This window comes from Oncorhynchus keta, chromosome 21 (assembly GCF_023373465.1).
Source record: "Oncorhynchus keta strain PuntledgeMale-10-30-2019 chromosome 21, Oket_V2, whole genome shotgun sequence".
Taxonomy (NCBI): domain Eukaryota; kingdom Metazoa; phylum Chordata; class Actinopteri; order Salmoniformes; family Salmonidae; genus Oncorhynchus; species Oncorhynchus keta.
The window spans coordinates 17,303,244-17,317,019 of record NC_068441.1 but is presented as its reverse complement, the minus strand read 5'-3'; the positions used below and the strand labels follow the sequence as shown (position 1 = coordinate 17,317,019).

Sequence of the window (13,776 nt, the reverse complement as noted above, 5' to 3'; positions counted from 1 at the left end):
CCTGACAGAGCTTGAGAGGATCTGCAGAGAATAATGGGAGAAACTCCCCAAATACAGGTGTGCTGAGCTTGTAATGTCATACCCAAGAAGACTCAAGGCTGTAATCGCTGCCAAAGGTGCTTCAGTGAAGCACTGAGTAAAGGGTCTGAATACTTTTGTAAATATTATATTTAAATTATTTTGTTTCATAAATTTGCAAAAATCTCTAGACCTGTTTTTGCTTTGTCATTATGGGGTATTGTGTGTAGATTGAGGAAAAAACTATTTTAGAATAAGGCTCTAACGTAACAATGTGGAAAAAGTTGAGGGGTCTGAATAGTTTCTGAATGCACTGTACCCGACTGCCTCTGTCTTTTCATGTTGTAATTATCTGATGTCCTCTATCTTTTTCTCTTTGTGTGCTGTAGGTACCGAGGCATCCTGGTCCTCCCTACACGGCTCATGACATCACAAAGGGACACCCTAACTTGGCGGGCACACCGCCAGGGCATGCCCACTCACCGGCGCTCTCTCAGGTATCAGTACCCACAGCTTCCCCATATCGCTACCCTAAGGGCTGGGAGGCAAGCGGAGGGGTGAGTCTCTGCCGCCATCCTCTCTGCGTATGACCTTTTGGTCTGTCTGTCTGTTTTTATTTTTGTCTCTCTCCCTCTATCTCTCATTCTTTCTCCTCCTGTTGTTCTGTAACATCTTTATCAAAATGCCTGTTGCTGCATGCTTTGTTTGCATTCATTTCTTAATGAATTAAATGCACAGTGGCCTGTTGATTGGTCAAATAGTGTTTTTGTATTTCTGTATGTCCTGTGTGCTGCCTGTCAATAAATAGTCTAAGAGAAGGACAGTTGTTTTAATGATAAGAGTTCCACAGGACATCAGCAACTTCTAAACTGCTGCGGCGTGTTCTCTCTGCTCTCCATAAGAGCCTGCTAAAGGGTTAATGTATTAGTCACTGGTACAGAAAGTAAATTGCATTGCTGCTCCTGGGATTTGCTAGTTTCTCCTACTGCCTTGAAGTGCACGCACACACAAACAAAAAAAACACTTATTGTCGATTCCAGAATGAGTCAACCTTTGCATAAAGCAGTGTGTGATGAAAGGGTTCCCATATCCCACTGTGTTCAGCTGCTCTTTCTGGCCTATTAATAGTGTCTGCAGCCGGTGGCACAACTTGAATTATCCCAGCTATATAGCCACACCACGGCTCTTTGTAAAGCATCTGTGTGACGTCACACACACTCAAGAAGGCTCAACCAATCACCCAACGGATTATGTCGAGACTCATAAATATTCATGACATTTTTATTTCACACATGCGCCGAATACAACATGTGTAGACCATAGCGTGAGATGCTTACCTACGAGCCCTTAACCCATAATGCAGTTAAGAAAAATTATGTTTTATAAATGAAGGGGAAAGAAGTAGCACAGTAAAATAACAGTAACGAGGCTATATTTACAGGGGGTACCAGTTCTGAGTCAATGTGCGGGGGTACAGGTTAGTCGAGGTAATTTGTACATGTAGGTAGGGGGAAAGTGACTATGCATAGATGATAAACAGCGAGTAGCAACAGCATTTAAAAAATACAAATAAATTTAAAGGGAGGAACGGGGGGTCAATGCAATGTTAAGCTGTTAAGGAGCCTTTTGGACCAAGACTTGGCGCTCTGGTGGGGAATAGGCTTTGTTGTGCCCTCTTCATGACTGTCTTGGTGTGTTTGGACCATGATCGTTTGTTGGTGTTGTGGACACCAAGGAACTTGAAGCTCTCGACCTGCTCCACTACAGCCCTGTCGATGAGAATGAAGGCGTGCTCGGCCCTCCTTTTCCTGTAGTCCACGACCATCTCCTTTGTCTTGATCATGTTGAGGGAGCGGTTGTTGTCCTGGCACCACACTGCCAGCTCTCTGACCTCCTCCCTATAGGCTGCCTCATCGTCATTGGTGATCAGGCCTTTCACCGTTGTGTAGTCGGCAAACTTAATGATGGTGTTGGAGTCTTGCTTGGCCATAGAGTCATGGGTGAACAGGGAGTTCAGGAGGGGGCCCCTGAGGCCCCCCCCCTGTGTTGTGGATCAGCCTGGTAGATGTGTCCAGGATCCAGTTGCAGAGGGAGGTGTATTTGTCCCAGGGTTCTTTGCTTAGTGATGGGCTTTGAGAGCAGTTGAACGCTGAGCTATAGTCGGTCAGCGGAGCAAACTTGTTAGCAGCTAGCTAGTGCTAGTTGGAATGGCCATTACTGTAGCTAGTTTACCAGCTTGCTGCTGAAGTTGTACTGCACCGAAGTATGTATTTGACTCTGATAGACTGGCACTTTTGGCTCGGTACTTTGTAACATTTGGCCAACGCGATACCGTCGCAACTAGAGTAGTCAGCTGCTACAGAACTCGGTTAACTAAACACGGCCAAACACCGTCTTATCATGAAAACATATTCATTGTGCTATTAGATATAATTGTACTACACTAGCTAGCTACCTTGAAGGAGTATTTATTAAGCATCGAGTGTGTTTACTGGCGCTGGGTTAACATCGCTTTCGTTTTATATGGATTGATGAGACTCACTGCCTTAGTTAGCAAGCAAACTAGCTTAGCTAGCAAGCAATTTATAATACTGATTCTACAACCACAATACTTATTAGCTAGATATATAATTAGGTAGTTAAGACTTGCTCGTGATGAAAACATCAAAATTAGCTGCAGATTTTTGACTCATTTTTGACTCTGAGGATGGAGGTTCAGTAGACAATGTCACCTTGGTAACATTTTTTAATGTTATGACTGCGGATTATAGACAAAATACTTTTAAAAATCTATCCCATGAGTATTTGCAAGTCATCATATAGCCCAATGGCCTTCTGCACCAATCTATATGACGTAAGACAATGGTGTTTCACTAAACTACTACATTAGATTACCATGCTAACACACACGCTGTCCATTTCTTAATTGGTGAGGAGAGCAACAATTTGGTTGGTCTAAATGATTTTGACCCAGGTAAGATGTTCAAACCGCTGTAATTCATCAAATCTCTCCTCAACTTGTTGTTAACCACCATTTCCGTTTATCTCCCCTTTCTCTCTGTCCTTCATACATCCCCCTCTCTATCCCTCTCTCTCCTCCGTTCACGCCACTGTCCCGCCCCCTATGACAGTCTCCATACACCACTGGACAGAATGCTGGCTCCACACCTCTAGTGTATTCTCCTCAGACCCAGCAAATGAATGCACAGCCACAGAGTCGCCCGGTAAGTGCCCGCTTTCTCTGTGTCATGCGTATGTATTATGACTGCTGTGCTTTTGGAAATCCAGACATTTTGATTGGCCTAGAGGGGTACAATGTCATCGGAGGTAGTGATTGTTCAGTAATGAGTAGCCCTGATGTGTCTGCCAGGCAGTCCTGTACACACTTGGACATCTGTGATGCTTTCCAGTCTTTGAGTTATCTAAAAGTTGCAGATAGCCGTTCAAGTTAAGTGTTATAAATGTGTGTTACCTAATGTTAAAATGTCACCCATTCATAATGTGTGGATTCAGTATGCCCATGACTTCAAGATGATATACTTAAAGTACTTTACTGTTCTATCTGCACTTTCAATGTAGTCATCCATGCCCAGCCCCAGCCCCAGCCCCCCTGTCATATGGAACCACCAGGTCTGCATCATCTCCTCTAATGGCAGTAAACATGACAACGTGGCAGCTCCACTGCTCTCTCTGTGGTTTTGTATTACCATGCCTCAGTGTGCCCCTCATTGCTCATCTTGTCTCTCTGTATCTCTCTCTCTCTCACTCTTCCTCTCTCTGCTTTGACATCGCTACCCTATCTCTTTCTGCCGGACCTCATACTCTCTACCCAATCAGTTTGCGACGGGCCCTCGACCAACCCACCATCAGGTATTAAACCCCATTTCCTCTGTCCTCTCCCTTCTGCTCCCTCAGCTAGAGCTGCTTTGTGCACATCATCACACCACTGTTATTGGTCGGCAAAGAGCTTCTGCTCTCAGTGGAAATTGGCCCCGTTTATACAGAAATGTGTCCCCTAAGTTAATGAGAATGTCTCCACTTCTGCCTGCTTTCCACCCAGGCACACAACAGTCTGATTTGTTTGTCAACAGCCATTGTCTGAGATTTTTTCCACATAGTCGTTAAAGGCATATCTAAGATGACAGTTGCCTGACTGCCAGTCAGACAACGATGCTAGATGTTTACCATACTATAGTGATGACTCTCTTCTCATGTTGCATTGTTGTGGACTTGCTTGTCAAACTGTTGGTCAGACTTGGTGTTAACAAGTGTGGTGCTGATGGCACTGCTCCAACATTTTAGGAACATCTAATGCCCTGTTGCTCAGATGTTTATCGGACTTTGGCATACACAATGTTCTCGATGCTTCTCCTTTTTGAAAGGGTTATTCCGAGTCAATTTGTGTTTTAGATTATCTGATGAACAATTGTTTTGTATAAATATAATTGCATGTTGTTTTGTTTGAATTGTTTGTGGTTTTGATTGTGTGTGATTGAACATAACTCTGTGACTGCTGAGATGAGCCTGGCCACAGAGACGAGAATCCCCCAGCGCCTCCCAGTTGAAATTGTTTATTTCTCTGTCGTAATGAGAATCAGATGCCCTTTGAAGACACTGGGTCACACAGGCAGACAGGCAACCCCCACCCCACCCCATCCATAACTTGTTGTCCAACATCTTTCTGGATGATTCTGTGTTGACCATTTTGACAGACTATTAATAGGCAGCCTCCTAGGTCAGTCAGACTCAGTGTGTCCGAATTTGAACTGTTTACTGGCACAGAGTACACAGTACATGCACTGTCACATACGGCCTCTGCTCTGTCCTGGTGCTGGCCTCTCTTGTGCCGCCACGGAAGTGGAGTTGGAAAGCAGATGAAGCAGAACAAAAGGGCTATTATACATCCAGAGAAAATGAGCCTCGTCTCTGACATAAGTTGCAATCGCCCCCGCACAATGAGCGCAACATAGTGATCTGGAAATTCATTCATCTGCCGAAAACCTCTCTTTATTCAGCCTGCTGACGTCAGCCAACCTCTCCGTGTTATCTTGATTTCTCATTGCGAAAGCAACTTCAGTCTTTCACTGTTTAGGGCTGCAAACCAAGAGGTCAGACAAAGGATACAGTTGTTTTTTGATTTGACAATGTTAGTTGTAGCCTCTACGTCCAGTGTAGACATAAAAAAATAATTTGTTTTTTGTTTTTGAGCGTGTTTACTGTGAGCAGTTGAGCAGCAGGTTGAGCAGCAGCAGAAACCTGTGAGCAGCAGGTTTCCAGTAAGAGTTCAAATGTCAGCCAGATATAAGCATCATATTAACATTTTGAGTTAAGATTTAACTTAAGCAGTTGATTCCATAACTTTATACTCTGTTTGAAATGAGCAGAGCTAGCATTGTTGGTGTTCCCTGATACTAACAACAAGCTCATGTCTGACTGCCAAAGTGGAGCAAAGTCTTAGTTATTCTACCGTGCATGTTGCCAGAGCAAAGCAAAGTGAAAGGGAAGAGAAGAGCGTTCCAATCAGGACTGACTCAGACTCCCGCCCTCTGTCTGTACCCCGAGGTGTTGGGAATACCACTGTGATGACACCACCAGTGAGCCTGGCTGAGTTTAGTCCTTGGTGAATGGTAGCAGCTAGATAGACAGAGCTCTGTGATGTCACATAACTCCCTCACAGCCCTCCACACTCTGTCTGTGTTGCTAAGTCACCTCTGTGGGAATACAGCCGGCACCATGCTGGGACTGAGAACAGCTCAACCTGCAAAAGGGCCCACAGGCTGCACAATATTGTGACAGGCGGAAAGCCTTATGATATATACACGTGTGTGTGTGTGTGTGTGTGTGTGTGTGTGTGTGTGTGTGTGTGTGTGTGTGTGTGTGTGTGTGTGTGTGTGTGTAAGGGTTGGGCCAATTATATAAATCAAATATCGTGATATTTGATATTGACGATATTGTGACGTGCAAGACGATATGTTGTGAGGTGCAAGACAATACTCTATGTGAACTTTACAAATCAAAACGGAGCAGTTGAAAATGAAGTTTCACCATAATAAGGTTATTTAATTACACTGCGACTATAATATCTAAATAAGCACAACAATTGCATAGTCTAGAATTATCTAGTCATTAACTGCACAAAACTATATTGAATATTGCGATATTTGGAGTAGCATATCGTAGGAGAGGTCTCCCCAAATATCGCCCAACCAGAGTGTGTTGTGAATGATTGCCCGCTCACTGTGTTCGTGTTGGGCTCCACACTCATCAGTGCAGTCTCCCATTTGGCTTTTCTCTCTTTCCTGCTTCAATACTCAAGGGAGGATTCAGGCCCATCCAGGTAATAATGACTCTTGTCAGAACTCTCTGCAGATGCATGGCATGAGGAACACCCCTACCTACCGATCCTAACCCCTTACCTTTAACCTCTAACCCCAGAGCCCTCCAGTGGCCATCATCTTAACTAAAGTATGCTCAGTAGAAAACCTCTCTCTCCCTCCAACATAACAATATAATACTGCCTGAACACCACACTCACTCCTTTTCTCTCTTTTTAACCTACGTCTTTTTGTAATCATTCAATCATTTCCCTTCATTCTTCTTCACCATTCTTAATCTCCCATGTTTGCTTAGTTTGGATGAACAGCATGCAGAATATTAGAACTGTTAACTTCTTCTCACCAAAAGTGTTTTTCATTTTTATGAAATGAACCGCAGTTTAAATAAAGATTGTGTATACTTCAGGGTATCTGATCGCTGAAGAATTATTGAACCCGAGTCAACTGCTTGTGGTAACCTTGATCTCTAGTCATTAGGATGTAGGCCACAGCTGTTGTGTGGAGTCTTTCATCTTGCTTGGAGTACATTGATTGCTGCATAACATTTTATGAGCTCCCCAGAAAAAAGCTTGGCAGCACTGAGCACCCCATTGATTGTGATATTTAGTTTCCTGCAAACATAACTTCTGCAGTCATGAGAACATTTTTTATGATTCTGTGTTTTATGACGCATGAAGAAGAGCTCTGTTTCCACATTGTAAATAAAACCTCACCTCATTTAACAGAACAGCCCTATAATACATTGTGGCCCCAGTTATGTAGCAAGAGTTGCCAAACTTTTTGGCCCATGATCCAATTTGAAAATTCTCATGACCCCAACCATGTAAATATTTTGTTGTTGAAATTAACAAGGGCTGTTAATTTTTTTTAAATAAAATAAAAATGGGGGGCGGGGGCTGGCTATGGCAGTCAATTGCAAATCAGTCTGACATCATTTCTGATTCTCTTATTTCACCACCACTAATGAGATGGGTGTGCTTGATGCATGTCACGTCGGAGCTTCTCAAAGTCAGGGTACGTGGTCGACAGTACGCACCTCATATCTGCTGTCCTGTCCTGGATCAATATTTGATTTTAATTCAGACGAGATCACAGAATCCAGCTTCACACAGATATGAGCTGGCGAAGGGTACCATGCGTTTTAATGCTCTGGGGGAAATGGCAAGGTATTCCCTTTGAGAACCCAAACTCCTCCGTAATGTCCTGTGAATGCATTGTCTGCAGTATTCAGTCACATGACAGCTCAATCAGCTGTGATTTCACTTGCTGGCATGCCAACTGAGCCAGGATCACAGTCAAACGGATTTTACACCCAGTCAAACGTCATGTCCAAGTTCGGGATATAGGTCCCATAGTGCTCTTCAAAGCGTTGGAGGTGAGCAGTCGCCACTCCTGTGGGACACTCACTTCTGCTGTTGTCTGTTAGAAACTTCCACAGCCAAGGAAAGGGGGCATGGTTTCACTTATGTATAAGACATATTTCCTCTGAATACACATCTGTAGTACGTTTTTGTATTTCCCCTGCATGCTTGCATTCAGTTTTCAAAATAGCCTATGTCTGTTACATCGGCAAGGAGACATCATTTTCTTTTTATCACAAAGAAAGTCGTCTTTTCTTTCCGTCTTTTTTTTATATCCAGTTCGTTTCTCATTTAGAAAAATCTTTCCAATATTCTCCCCGTTGATAACCACCAGGCCTCGGTGTGAAATAGCAAATTGTCATGCTCTGATCCCATATCTCCACACAGTTTGCGAACAGGCGTGCACGCAGTCGATGTGGTTTGATGTATTTTACAATCGGAGTTGCTGCAGTATGTCTTTGGATATTTTTTGCTGCCAGTTGCTTTCTGTATATGATACATTGTGTCCATATGGCAGAGGGAGACACAATTACTCGTGACCCATAGTTTGGGAACCACTACTATATAGCATAAACATGAGCACTTTACAAATTTGAAAGTTGTGGACACTGCATTGTAAACTAATGTGGTTGCATATAAAGTCAGCTTGTGTGGCGTGTAACAGCATGTGTGGTAGGTACAGGGTGTTGCTGTGCGCTGGTTGGTGGTTGACTCTGGCAGCATGGAACCGTGCTCTCTAAGCCCTGTTGTAACAGCACAGCAGGTTGGGTGGCGGAGGCTGCTGGTAGACCGCTGTGTTCTGAGACCTTCCACAACCTTGATCTCTCTCTGATGAGGGCAGAGGGAACCCAGCTGGAGGAGTCAGGATTCACCCTGCAGGCCCGTGTCCAGTGGGTTTGTTTATGCTGCTTGGGGAAATGTGTGCTGTTTGAGCGCAATGGAGTCGAAGTGCCATCCACCTGGTCTTCTGAGATAATGCTCTCTGTCTCCTTGGCTTCATCTCTCTGAGCTCCTGCGTCCACAAAGCTGAAATGAGACTGCACAGGACACGCATGAAGAGATTAGACTGCTGTTGGGAAAGTTGTGGATCCTCTCTTGCTTCTCTGGGACTAAGTTCTCTCACATGTAATATCGGTCTGTGTGTGTGTGGTGTGTGTTGTGTGTGTGTGTGTGTGTGTGTGTGTGTGTGTGTGTGTGTGTGTGTGTGTGTGTGTGTGTGTCTCGCCTCAGTTTTTCCAGAGGGCTCAGATGCAGACAGCGCGGCCAACCATCCCCACCAACACTTCATCTCTGCGGCCCGGCTCTCAGAACCCCACAGCGGCGGTATACCCCCCCAACCAGCCCACCATGATGATGATGGCCCCCATGCCCTTCCCCTCCCCACAGGCTGCCCAGTACTACATCCCACAGGTGGGACTGACTGACCAGGCTGCTGCTGCTCTCCAGCAGGCATTCCTCTACCACTTCCCCCACGCAGCTTTTAACCCTTTCTTCTATGCCCTCCATTTCTCCCTCTACAGTATCGCCACAGTACGCCCTATGTGGGGCCGCCCCAGCCGTTTTCAGTGCAGCCGCCGGGGTCTGGCACCTTCTATCCTGGCCCTGGGCCAGGGGAGTACCCTGCTCAGTATGGTGAGTCTCCGCCAAACACACACACACACACACACACCCCTTCTAACCCCACCAGTCTGATTTAAAATAGCTTTCTCCTTCCACAAAGCACACATCTGTCCTTTCTAGCGCAAGTATCTTCTTGTACAGACCCCATCAACTCAGTTTGTTCCTCAGCTACACACACACAGAGAGTGACACACACTATACTCAGCTTTTCTTACTCCTTCCTGACTCAGCTCCCGGACCTCAATTCTATCCAGGACAGCAGGTGTACCCCCCCTCACCCCCCATCATAGTGCCTACACCGCAGCAACCTCCACCAGCCAAGCGTGAGAAGAAACCAGTGAGTATCTCAGCAAGCTGCCATCTCAACACAGACATCACACGCTCCCTATGTATGTAAGCATTACACATACGGATACACACTAGCGTAGGCTATCTGTGCTCAGTTAGGCACCAGATCTTCTGTTTCCACATGCATACTGTGAGAGGATATGAGAAATGATCCCTGATGAAGAGACGTGTCTGGATCCATGAGCCCCTTTAACTTGCATTTTGAAACAGAATATTTATTTTACAGAGAAGGTATATGAGGGATGACATGGTTTCATTTAGATCTAGGTTGCCAGTAGAGTTTTTCTGTGTAGAAGCAGGGTTTGTTTGAATTGTTTTATTTAACTAGGCAAGTCAATTAAGAACATTCTTATTTACAGTGAGGGCCTACCACGGCCAAACCCGGACGACGCTGGGCCAATTGTGCGCCTCCCTATGGGACTCCCAATCACGGCCGGATGTGATTCAGCCTGGATTTGAACCAGGGACTGTAGTGACGTCTTTAGCACTAAGTTGCAGTGCCTTCGACTGCTGCGCCACTCGGGAGCCCTAGCCTTAATGTATGCCAGGCCTTAATCTAGCTCTTTAACACCAGAAAGCTGGACCCACCTGTCTATATAAGGTGCCACAGTTGAAAGTGCATCAGAGCCGAAACTATACCATTGAAGTCCAAGGATCTGTTCGTAGATCTGGGAGAGAGAATTGACATGAGGCATATCTTGGGAAGGGTGTTAAACAATTTTGAGAGTGTTGAAAGTTTCCAAGAGCACAGTGGTCTCAATCATTGGGAAATTAACAAAAAATGTAACTACCCATATTCGAGAGCTGGCCGTCCGACCAATCTGAGCAACCTGGCAAGAAGGACCTTGATCAGGGAGGTGACCAAGAACCCAATGACCACTCTGACAGAACTATAGAGTTCATTGGCTGAGATGAAGGAACCTGCCAGAAGGACAACGGTCTCTACAGCACTTCACCAATCTGGGATGGTGCTGCATCCCTCCAATAGAGTTCCCGACACTTGTAGAATCTATGCCAAGGTGCATTGAAGCTGTTCTGGTGGCTGTTAAGACACTTTTGTTGGTGTTTTCTTTATTTTGGCAGTTAACTGTAGTTTGATGTGCCATCATCTGCACAGGCTGACTGGCGATGAATGAGGGGGAAAATGGCTTCAATCCGGAGTCGGGGGGGTATATTTTGCTGTTCAGTTTGAAGACCCACATGAAAATACATTATCTTTTCAGAAACCCTTTTAAATGCCTTAACTGAAATATGAGATATTGTAAAAAGTCAAGTGTTAAGCTTTTTCTCTCCATTTGCACAAGATTAATAAGAATGTCTGAAACGTTTGGTCACAGATGTATTAATGCTTCTTTAGACTCAGTCAGTACTCCTGTACATTACGCGCTCCACTGTTTTAAATGGCTAGGGGAGGGTTGCTCTGAGACACTGGTGCTTTAGTGAGACGGCGTTCCTTTTGTGTCATTGTCCTCCCAGATCCGTATCCGTGACCCCAATCAGGGAGGCAGGGACATCACAGAGGAGATCATGGCAGGGGGCACAGGGAGCCGGAATCCAACTCCCCCTGTCGGACGACCCTCCTCCACCCCCACCCCTCCGCAGGTAAGTACACATCTACTCTCATGCTTCCTGCTCTTAGGCTTAATGCTCTCTCACTCACTTACAAACAAACACACAAAGGGTGCCATGGTGTGCCACTGACCCACTGAACTGAGCTGAGCTATTAGCCTCTCATTCATGGCTGTGTAAAACCTGTGCATAGGACAAACAAAGCACACTTACCTGGCCTTAGGTTCACAATCTTTGCTATTCAATTGGAGTAACAGGAAACCATGGCTATTTTACAACAGTGACCTAAACACACTGTATTTCATTGGTCATAGTTGGTTATCATGTTAATCTTGGACACAGATCTATGGCTTACACATCTATACCTACTAGTACCTATCTACATGTATCAGTGTATCTCCTCCCTCTCTTCTGGTACGGTAAATGTTCTTATGGAACATGTCTTTTCTGCTTTCTGTCCCTCCATGAAGAATCCAGAAATAAGATGTTCTTATTTATTTTTAAAAAAGGAGTCATTGCTGAATGCATTCTAATAGAAAGGGGCAATCATCTTAAATGACAGTTCTTGTTCTGGATTTTGTGGAGGGAAGTCTTTTGTTGTGACACTTCCTTCTTGTCCTCTCCTTGGACGTTAACAGTGTGTCTTTCCTCTCTTTCTGTCTTTTGTCCTTTTTACACTCCCCTTTTTTTTGCTTTGTTTTACCTTACGTGCCTCCATTCCCTGTCATTCTCTCCTACTCTTGCGCTCTTCTCCTTTCCCCTTTTTGCCTGCTTTCCTTGGTTGCTGTCTCTCCTTGTCTTCCCCTGTCTTTTACGTTGCCAATATTTCTAACCATACCCACTGATTTCCTTGTTTCCGCTTAATTCTATTTTTGTGCTTGTTTGTGCTTATTTGGCTGTCTTTCCATGTTGCTAGTTTTTATGGCCGCACCCTCATTATCCTCACATTTTCTACCTCAAATCGCAGCAGCAGCCGAGCGGCAGCCAGACTCCGGAGCAGGGCCAAGGCCAGGCCCACCCAGCCTACAGCCTGGAGCCCCCCAAGCAGCAGCAGCCCACGCCTGGGGCTGCAGACAGCAAACCAGGGCCAGGTCTGACCCTCACCCCTCCACCCTCCAGGCAATATACATCTCTGCTCTGAGAGCAGAGCCCTGAGCAAGACGTTGACTCAGTAAAGAGATAGCACAAATAATTTTCTCTTTTGTGTTTAATGTCAGTGTTATCTCTTCGCTTTTCCAGTATATGATAAGCCAAAATTGGAGCCGGTTATCCGGAAGCCTTCCTCTCCCGGGATTGGACAACCAGAACCTTCTATGGCGTGGCGAGAGGCCAGTGCACCTGTAACTGCCCCATCTCCCCCTGTAGAAAAAGAGCTTCCCTCTCCTGCCCCAGTGATGGTGGCACCCATCCCTGCCCCTCGTCCTGTTGCCAGCCCCAACCCCATTGAGCAGCCCTCTGCAGTGGAGCCTGCTACTCCCACTCCCTCTGCAGCTGAGCCCAAGACCCTGCCTCCCACAACTCATTCCCAGACCCCAAACACAGTGGAGCCTCTTCCAGAAGCCCCACACACCCTGGCTGCTTCCCCCACCCTAACCCCAAAAGCTTTGAATGGCCATGCTGACACTGGGGCTGAGCTGGACACCCAGGCCCAGGAGCCCTCCCCCCTAGATCCCTCCCCACCCCAGCCCCAGGCTTCAACCCCGGCCTTCAGAGAAGACTGTAGTGAGGCTGTGCCCAGTGAGGTGAGAGCAGAGATCCCCCCTGCTGTCACGGACTCTATCGCACCCATCACTGTAGTGCCAGTCACTCTGACCTCCAAACCTGCGCCTGCTTTTCCAGCACCTCCCCCTGGCCTTCCACCACTAGTGCAGGCCACAGCGGAGGCCAGCAAGCCCGCCGACACTAAAGACGTCCCTCTCAAAGCAGGGACAGAGGCATTCATAACACCAGACAACAAGCCTGAACCACAGCTACAAGCCCTCTCCAGAAAGAGTCCCACTACAGGTATGTACATAACCATGGGTACAGATGACCGTGGGAATGTCACATGGATGCCTGCGTGTATACTATATATAAACTGTTAAATGTTGCTGCTGGACACAACTAAGACTGTCCACTGTTATAGAATCTGTTTCAAACAGGATCAGTGCTGAGCTCAACAGCTTTAGTTCATGATTATTCTGAGAGGAAGGCCACTATTTTCCGCTAGTAAAAGTATCTAGTCATAGATTTTTAGTGGGTGCAATTTTGGGTAAATCGTTAGCCTATTGCCGACTTTAAAATGTCTTTGCTATTGTTTTCACTGCAGGATATCAGGCTGCTCCTGATGCACCAAAGACCTGGAAGAAACCAAATGAAAAGAGTCCTGTTGGAGATGCCCAACAGAGGGAGACTGAGGTAAGCAACAACCCTTCTTATTCACTCACTGCGGGGGAACAGGAGGAGGAGATGGAGGGGGGAAGCATAAACAGAGTAGACGGAGAAAAGGGAGAGAGATTATATGGGGAATAGTTCAAATGGAAAAT

At 45.8% G+C, this 13,776-nt stretch overlaps 1 protein-coding gene across 14 annotated transcripts in view; it reads left to right on the top strand.

The window, feature by feature from the left end:
* The window catches only part of LOC118400199 (eukaryotic translation initiation factor 4 gamma 3-like), an 83,628-nt gene that overhangs the window by 58,573 nt on the left and 11,279 nt on the right, over window positions 1-13,776 (top strand). For 4 of the 14 annotated variants that reach the window (XM_035796804.2, XM_035796803.2, XM_035796799.2 and 1 more), the window contains exons 3-14: window positions 408-575; window positions 3,150-3,242; window positions 3,598-3,648; window positions 3,856-3,888; window positions 6,335-6,355; window positions 8,945-9,124; window positions 9,235-9,346; window positions 9,565-9,671; window positions 11,150-11,284; window positions 12,168-12,342; window positions 12,491-13,255; window positions 13,560-13,648. In XM_035796804.2, the coding sequence (XP_035652697.1) occupies window positions 408-575; window positions 3,150-3,242; window positions 3,598-3,648; window positions 3,856-3,888; window positions 6,335-6,355; window positions 8,945-9,124; window positions 9,235-9,346; window positions 9,565-9,671; window positions 11,150-11,284; window positions 12,168-12,342; window positions 12,491-13,255; window positions 13,560-13,648 (1,929 nt within the window). The remainder of the gene's footprint in view (window positions 1-407; window positions 576-3,149; window positions 3,243-3,597; window positions 3,649-3,855; window positions 3,889-6,334; window positions 6,356-8,944; window positions 9,125-9,234; window positions 9,347-9,564; window positions 9,672-11,149; window positions 11,285-12,167; window positions 12,343-12,490; window positions 13,256-13,559; window positions 13,649-13,776) is intronic. The other 10 variants (XM_035796811.2, XM_035796801.2, XM_035796810.2 and 7 more) reach the window with 10 other exon arrangements.